An 8,402-nucleotide genomic window follows, 5' to 3' on the forward strand; every position below is an offset into this window, starting at 1 on the left:
TATTTTGGCCAAAACTGTACAAAAATATATAAATTTTGCATTTAAGATAAAAAAAAGCCTTTGTCTGTAAATATGTCCTACCCAGAACTTAAGTAGCATAGTTTTTTCTTCATAGTTTTTTCTTCACCTTTTGCTGCAAAGTTTGTTAAACAAGTGTCAGATGGCTGAGTGAAACTCTTTTTTTGTCCAAAGGAAGGTATACATACGTTTTCCTATCTTCCATCCAGACTTCTCATGTCTTTGCACCACATGCCACTCATCGACGACAGCGCAGCTGTCAATCAGAAGCGATCTGTTGGTGTAACGGCAGATGGCACCATGTGGATCTACCACCTGGTCCAGTATGCTCAGCTGCTGCTCAGCCATCCCAAACACGTTCAAAGCATCCAGCCGTTCAGCGCTGAGCAAAAACAGGCCTGGAACGGGTAGGACAGAGCAGGATTATGCCTTATTTTACATGCCTGATCACTTACAGTTTAAAGAAAATGTTTTGGGTTTTTTGTTTGTCAGCATGCTGGAGTCAGTGGCCAGTTTGAAAAGAAAAGCAAAGAAAGGCCGGACGACAGAGAGCGCTGCGTTCCAGCAGCTCTTCCTGCTGATCGGCATGCTCCTCTTCAAGGTAAAAGCAGCTTTTTCAGGATTAATAACTGTGCTTCCATTGAACCTATAATTGTAATTACGAAAAGAAATCTGCTTAATGGAAACATACAAATTTTGAAAAATCTCACGCCACTTGGTATAACGTTTTTGCAAGGTGACGTGTTTCTTTTGGCTGCATCAAAATTGGTGTATTATGCAAAACTGCAATGGAAACAATTTATCACTAGTCACATGATCAACACCCGGATGTTACTACTGGTGGAAAAGAGGAAGAAGATAACAGGAAGTAGTAGGAGGATTATGGTGCAGGATGTTTTTTTAAAACTTATTCACATGATTTTAAGTGCATTTAAACTTTAATGGAAAAAACACATAAATTGTTTATTTTTTGATGAATATGGAATATTGACACAGTTTTGGGCACTTTTGTAATGGAAACGCTTCTGCAGGAGAGGATTTCTGCAACTCTTAGAGTCCAGATGTTTAATTTGAATTTCTCTCCCTGAAGGCTCCGGATGAGGTGCTGGACATCATGAAGGACCTGCAGAGCTGCATTGATAAAGCCCAGGAGAAGAAAATCAACAAGAAAAAGAAACAACAGGGTGAGGCTGCATAACTCCGATATAAATATTCAGCACCGACCTTCAGAATAATAATTAACTCCACCTGTAACATGAACGTGTTGCAGCTATGGACAAGGAGGAGCCAGAGTGGGTGGAGGTGATGGTCGACATCCTGCTGTCCCTGCTGTCCCAGCAGAGTCGACACATCAGGCAGGTCTGCAAGACGGTCTTCAGCTCCATCTGCCCCCACGTAACTGCAGCAGCACTCACTGCCATCGTAGACGTGAGTAATCAGTCCAAGCTGGATTTTAAAACTGTACATTTTCAGGAAGTAACATGTTATTTATTTTATTTGACTAATTTCCCAAACATTTACTTATATTTGTTTCTGTCCCTCTTGGCTGAAGCATCTTCATTTTAAATGTTACTTCTGTGACATCTTTGATGGGGGTTGTGGGAATTTATCGAGAAACTTGCATTGAAAATGGGGATGCAAGTTATGAATTGAGTTAATCTAAAATAGATTTTTATCAATTGACTAATGATTAATTAAGAGGCCAGTTGTCTCTTGTATCCACCATCTTTCCATAACACAATTATTTTTCATAATATCCTGGATTTTTAAAATTTATTACATTTTAACTTTATTTTGTCGGCTGTAATAAATGCTGACTGTATGAACAAAAGCACCTTCTTTTGTCTGTAAATACATCATTAAATTTTTAATAAGTTGTTGCTGCTCCACCATGAGGCTGAATGAGAGTTATTAAGGCGGAACTTAAGGAGCTTGTATTGTTTATATTTCATAACAGAACTGGATAAATGACATTTTGCGTCCCACACCAGACGCCGCATGCCAATATTTTGCCATAACTGAATTATTAGAATAATCTAAGGCCAAGAGAATTAATTTTGATTGTCATCTAATTTAGTAATTAATTAATTGCTAACTGAAGTATGCAGACTCAAAAATGGGCATCTGCTGAAAACAAAAATATTCTGAGCATGTTTGACTTAAAATTGCATGTTATTAAGACAAAAACATGCAATTTGTTATCTTAAATACATGTTACATTTAAGAAACAAACACTTTTGTCCACATATATTTCACAACCAAACACCTGAAGTGGCATAGCTTTAGCTTTACGTGGTTCAAGTTCACAAAAGGATTGCTATGTTGTTGCATCATAGGCAATAAAATGTTTTATTTTATATTAAAAACATACATTCATTTATTTGTTTGTTTGCATCTTTTAATGTATTTCTAATATATTAAAAAGCCTTAAATGAAGATATGGAGCATCTGCCACTTAGTCATCAGAATAATCAATAAATGAATCAATAACTAAGACCACTTTTAGTTGCAGCCCTAAAAAATTGGAGAAAAAGGTACAACTTTTAGTCAGATGTAAAAAACCAGATTTACTGCTTGTGTGGATTTTTTCAGGAAGTGTTGCTGTGTTTTTCTGAAAGGTCTTGGACCCAGACAAGGAAGATGAGGAAGACGGCGCTGTAGTCGTCACTGACGATGGAAACAAAACACAAAAGAAGCTGAAGGATGATGATGACGAGGAACAAGATGAAGACATGGAGGTTACAGACTTTCCCTCTTCTGCAGTTTCACACTTTACAGGTTTAGAGACTGATTTTACAAAAATATTTTATGGCTAGGATGATGAGTCAGAGGATGGCTCTGATGAGGAGAGTGAGGGTGAGGAGGAGGAAAAAGAGATGGAGGAGGGAGAAGTGGACCAAAACTTTCGCCTTGAGCTGATGAAGGTCCTGCAGCAGCAGAACGCTCTGGTGAGTGATCCAGTCAGCACTTCCTGTCTGGTTCCAAGTCCAAACCTCTTCAGCTTATTTTAGTAATAATATGCTGCTTATTTAGGCCACTGAGGAGGACGCCAGCAGCGATGAAGATCTGGATGATGAAGCTATGATGCAGCTTGATAAGAGCCTGTCAGCGCTGTTCTCAGAACAAAAGAAGAAGACTGAGGAAAAGAAAAATGAGAAGATGAAGCTGCAGAAAGAGAGGGGTCTTGTCCGGGACTTTAAGATTAAGGTAACTGGCCCTCAGCTGGAGCTGGCCAAGATGGCATCAAAATAACATCGCCAATCTTTTTTATACCACATCTGGTTTTAATATGTTTTCTTTTCTTGCTTTATTTTCTAAAAAAAAAAAAAAATTGCAAATGACAAAAAAAAAAATCAAAAATGTTTTTTATTTCAATCATCTCAATATGAGTTGTACGAACTACAAGAAATTAATCATTATATTAGCAGAATTAAGAAGCAATTTTACCAGAAGAAAGTCTTAAAATTATGAGAAAAAAATTGTTTCAGTGAGGAAAAAAGCTGCATAATTAATGTTTTGTTGTTGGTTTATTGTTTTTCTTTCTTGTCTCTCTTTCTACCAAAAACTGGATAACAAAACTCTTCAGTCTGGTGCATTGGTCTTAAATAGCCCCTTTTTTGAAGGACAGTTTTGTTTAATGAGACATCAGATTTAAAATGTCTTCCAGTTCCAGTGCTAAATGTTAATTTTAATGTACAATATTCTTGCATTATTTTGCCATTACCATTATATTGCTAGAAAATGGTCTCAAAGCAATAATATCGCAATAACTTCTGTGACAATTTATCACCCAGAATTTATTTATTTGTTTGTGACGGGCCTAAACTGGATAACATAATATTCCGACTTTATTCTGGTAATCTTCATATTCTCATTTTATTATGATTGTTGTAGTGTCAATTATGTTTAGCAAAGAGTGAGGAAAAACTGTTTCAAGAACCAGAGTAAGAATATCTATTCTTTATCAGTATTTAATTTGAAAGCTTCATGAGTTTGAAGACTCTGCTCCCTGAACACAGGAGAAAAAGAGCTTCAAGCAGAACACAGCACCCAGTTTTATAGAAAAGGTTTCTAAATGTGCGGCAAACTAATGGTGGTAGAGGGCCGCACTGGGTTAACTCGGGGAATCTCATCTGTTTGATACGTTTCAATCAACTCAGGCCACTTCTTTGTTCAGTCAATTATCGGTTTATTCCATTTTAGATTGTCAAGCTTCAAACTTTGCAAGGACTGAAACACAGTCTGACCAGGCCAAACAATCAACGGCACCACAACACGGTCAACAGAAACTGTGACCACCCTGTGGACCCACTTCCTCATCCACACAAAGCCAGTAACCTTCCCATTCATACTTGGTGATGGTCATACTGTCATACCAATAATTACTTATTTTATTCATATGGCTCTTACAGTTTCATTCCATTCACATAGTTGGACAATCTACTTAATTACAAAACAGAAAGAATGCACATGTTCTTTCATAAGGGACATTAAACATTCAAGGACATCTTGAGGGTGCAAACAAGAAACAATTGAATAACTTTATTGTAATGCAGAGTTCAGAGAAACGACTTCAGAAGACTCATGAGTACGTTCATTACACAAGAATCATGACAATGTTATGCATTGATTCAGTCAGTAACCATAGTAATCTTAAAAGTGTTCTGTATTGATTTACTCATAATCATAGTATCCTTAAAATTTTCCACTATACTGTTTTGTAATATTATGACTTTACCTTTGCTTAAAAAAGAAAGAAAAGAAAAATCTTAGTCAGACATTTTTTGTAGAGTTGACCTGAATTCATCGTTGAAATAAATAGAAGCTGTAAACGAAGCTCGTCAAACTAAATGGCAGCTCTGGGCGATCTGCCATCACACGTATGAAAATCCAAGAAGTGCACTGGTGAAACAAAGTACAGATTTTCCAAAAATGAAATCTTCAAAGACTAAAAATGAATTAATCAATAACATTGATTTATTGCCCAGCACTAATCTCATTGGCTGCTTTAGATGTCTGGGACATGCAGTAGGAAAAACCTCTCTGTCACTGCCCTGCCAGCATGCCTAGGTGGGCCCCATATGGGGAAAAGGAGGGCAGCCCACATGGGTTTGCCCAGGTAGGGCCCATGTAGGGCCCATGTGGGCTGTGGCCCCACCGTGGAACCCACGGACAAACCCATACGGGACCCATCTGGTCTGCCCTCTTTTCCCCCATATGGGGCCCACCTAGGCATGCTGGCAGAGTGATAACATGTCCATTTCAGGTGTTGGACCTGGTTGAGGTGTTTGTGGCCCGGCAGGCCGGCAGCCCTCTCATTCTGGGTCTAGTGGAGCCGCTGCTAAACATCATCAACAGAGGGATGAGCTCTGGGAGTGAGCAGCAGGAGCAGGACTTCCTCCGCAGAGCAGCAGATATCTTCAGGTAAAAACTGTCAGGTTCTGATCAGGATTGTAATAGTTTGGGGGTTACTTTTATTCCATTGTGACTTTTTGTAAGTTTTAATTAATTTTTAGTGTTTTTTTTTTAGCAAATAAACACTCTAAAAACTAATATCAGTCAAGTATTATTTAGTTTTAGTTTAGTTTTTGTACTTTTTTCATACTTTGGTTAGATGCAGATTTCAAAATGTCAAAATATTGACCTTTTGAATAATTTGAGTATTAATTACATCAATTGGATAATTAATACTCAACAGAAGATATGATATTCCAAAAATGTATTCAATTATTGTTGAACAACCAACTGACTCGTTTTTTTGCCCAACTTTTGCATTTGACAGGTGGTGGAAACTGCTTGAGTTGGGGAACAAATAAATCAATTTCATATCGGTTCAAAAGACTAATAAATAAACACCAAATGAAGGATATTATCTATAATTTCAATAAGTTTCAGTTTATAAACGCATGATGTAGTTCAATTTAATTATAGTTTTTCCCATTTATTACCATTTTTATTTATTTCAGTTAAAATGTTTCCTGAATTTCAGTTTAAGTTTTAGTTAGTTTTACTTAACCTTTACTCAGATCTACTGCTCCAGACATCTGGTTTAAATATCACCAGGGCCAAGTTTCTGGGGGAAACGCTGGGTGTGTATGATAATGGATGGATGGATGTGGCTACCTTTTTCATCAGAATAATCAACATATTAATTGATTACTAAAATAATCATTATTTGCTGCCCTCTAAGTAACAATGAAACAATTGTTGTAGAAGTTTAAAGAGGACTTTCAAAAGAAAAAATCAATTTTCTCTCATCAGGTATAACTGCTGGTAAAGGTAAATGTAATTTTATTTAAATAGCACATTTTCAGCAACAAGGCAATACAAAGTGCTTTACAGGAATTAAAAGGAAATACAAACAAAATAACAAATCAAAGGAAAGAGCAAAATAAGAAGAAGAATCTAATGTTGATCTAAGTATGTAGACTAGGTGCTCCTGCTCAGAGTTGTTGGATAAGAAACCTCTGGTCAATTCCATTTCTGGGTTGGTAGGAATAAGAGTCTAAAAAGTAGTTGCTAAGGTAGTTTTTCTGGATTCTAAATTTGTTCTAATCCCTGCTCTGGTGATGCTTCCCTAAGCTTTTATTTGAAACTTTTGCAGCTTTATAATTTAATAATCTAAAACCTAATTTGAACTTTTTCCTTCTCTTTTCCAGGAACCATTTGTGCAGGTCCAAAGTTTACTGCAGGACTGCTGGTGACAGGCAGGGGGAGCTCCACGACCTGCTGGACAAACTGATGAGCAAAGCCCAGAAGCTGTCGGATTCCTCTCTGTGTCTGTACTACTTCAGGTATCAGGCTACAGAAAATGATGTTGAACTTTCTCACATGCCTCCCTTCCATGTTTGTGAACGCTCCTCTAATGACCCCCTCAAGGAAAAGCAGAGTTCACAAAGGAAAGCAGATTTTTTTTTTACCCTATTTATGTGAATTCATTGCTGATGTTATGTTTCCTTTCAGTGCGTCTCTTTATGTGGTGAAGGTGCTGCGTGGCGCTGCACCCACTGAGACCAGAGAGGAGCCAACAGCTGACGGAGCAGCAGCATCAGTAAATGATGTATGTTTACACACGTTGATCCAGTTCATGGTTGCATTTCACTTGTTGTGACCTTCTCACTGCAGGAGGCTGCTGTGTTTAGATTATAGGAAACACATGGTGCTTCACCCAACATTCAGATGGTTTAGTTGGCAGCAGGTGTTAGCAGCTGACACTTTCCACACTGCAAAAACACAAAATCTTACCCAGTATCTTTGTCTCGTTTCTAGTGCAATTATCTTATTACACTCAAAATGAAACAAAACTAAGTTACAAATAAATTAGTTTTGTTTTAAGTCAATAATTCCATAATATTGATAAAAAGTACTAATTACAAGTGAAAAAGTCTGGCAGTGGAACAAGACAGTTCCTACATTATAAGTTCAAAAGTTTTGTTCCACTAGCACAACATTTCTCAACGGGAGCGTTCAGAGGACACCAGGATGCGCTGGCAGAAATATCTATAAAAGGGAGACGTTTGCTTGAAGGTGAACTTTACACCTTAGATTCACAACAAAGTCTAAAAATACCAGTTTAGACTTTGAGCTACATGCAGACAACTGTGATGTGTAACATTAAAACATGCTTGGCTGCAAGCTTGTTTGAATGTACAGCATCGATGCAGGCCCGGCCCCAGAGGACTTTAGCAGGGGGGGGCATTGGTTTTCTTTGGGGGAGGGGCTTTTACTCTAATATAAATACATAAACAAGCCTTTATGTAACCTTTAAAATAAAAATAACTATGTTTATTTGTACAGAATAAACAATAAGGATGTAAACAGTGACATGTATAAAATGCTCAGAAAAACATGTTACGACATATTAACAATGGCACAGAGAGGGGAAATCCAGGAGCCCCTGCTGCAGTGGTTCCCAAACTTTTTCACCTGGCCCCCCTGTGGATTACCAAAATGGAGAGGCTGCCTGGTTGAATGATGTGTGTGAGTGGTGGGGGGAGTGGGGGGTGATCGACTTATTTTGGGGGCAAAATGAATTGAAGTAGCTGAATATAGACAACATTGTCAGTAGCCTAGAGGCTACTTGTTACGCTTAAGGTGCTGTGTTGATATTAGCTAGTCATCATTTAGCTAACATTACCTGCATCCCAGTGACCTGCGGTCAGGGGAGCCACCGGTCATTGTGTTAAAATAATATATAATGATAAAATAATTTATATTGCTATTTTCACCCTGTGGTTTGTACTAAAAAGTACCTATTTTTCATTTAACTTAACCAATTCTGATGATTTTTTCTTCAAAATCGCTAAACGTTTGTAGTTTCCCATTCAATGCTCGGAAGCGAAGCCGGTGATGCAGCAGCGAGCTGTAGCGAGCAGAACAGATTC

General features: G+C 37.8%; 1 protein-coding gene and 1 long non-coding RNA gene across 2 annotated transcripts in view; one reads left to right on the forward strand and one right to left on the reverse strand.

Moving 5' to 3' along the window:
• Positions 1 to 5,276, reverse strand: part of LOC106939569 (uncharacterized) — a 13,484-nt gene extending 8,208 nt beyond the window's left edge. The window contains exon 1 of the long non-coding RNA XR_001422873.1: positions 4,163 to 5,276. This is a non-coding gene — a long non-coding RNA (uncharacterized LOC106939569). The remainder of the gene's footprint in view (positions 1 to 4,162) is intronic.
• Positions 1 to 8,402, forward strand: part of mybbp1a (MYB binding protein (P160) 1a) — a 45,593-nt gene that overhangs the window by 15,715 nt on the left and 21,476 nt on the right. The window contains 10 exon segments of the mRNA XM_015022002.1: positions 102 to 425; positions 511 to 619; positions 1,109 to 1,202; positions 1,289 to 1,446; positions 2,637 to 2,756; positions 2,835 to 2,966; positions 3,052 to 3,225; positions 5,285 to 5,442; positions 6,678 to 6,812; positions 6,982 to 7,078. Of these exon segments, the coding sequence (XP_014877488.1) occupies positions 102 to 425; positions 511 to 619; positions 1,109 to 1,202; positions 1,289 to 1,446; positions 2,637 to 2,756; positions 2,835 to 2,966; positions 3,052 to 3,225; positions 5,285 to 5,442; positions 6,678 to 6,812; positions 6,982 to 7,078 (1,501 nt within the window).

Source organism: Poecilia latipinna, unplaced genomic scaffold (genome assembly GCF_001443285.1).
Source record: "Poecilia latipinna isolate Pla-1442-1.1 unplaced genomic scaffold, P_latipinna-1.0 Scaffold2910, whole genome shotgun sequence".
NCBI lineage: Eukaryota > Metazoa > Chordata > Actinopteri > Cyprinodontiformes > Poeciliidae > Poecilia > Poecilia latipinna.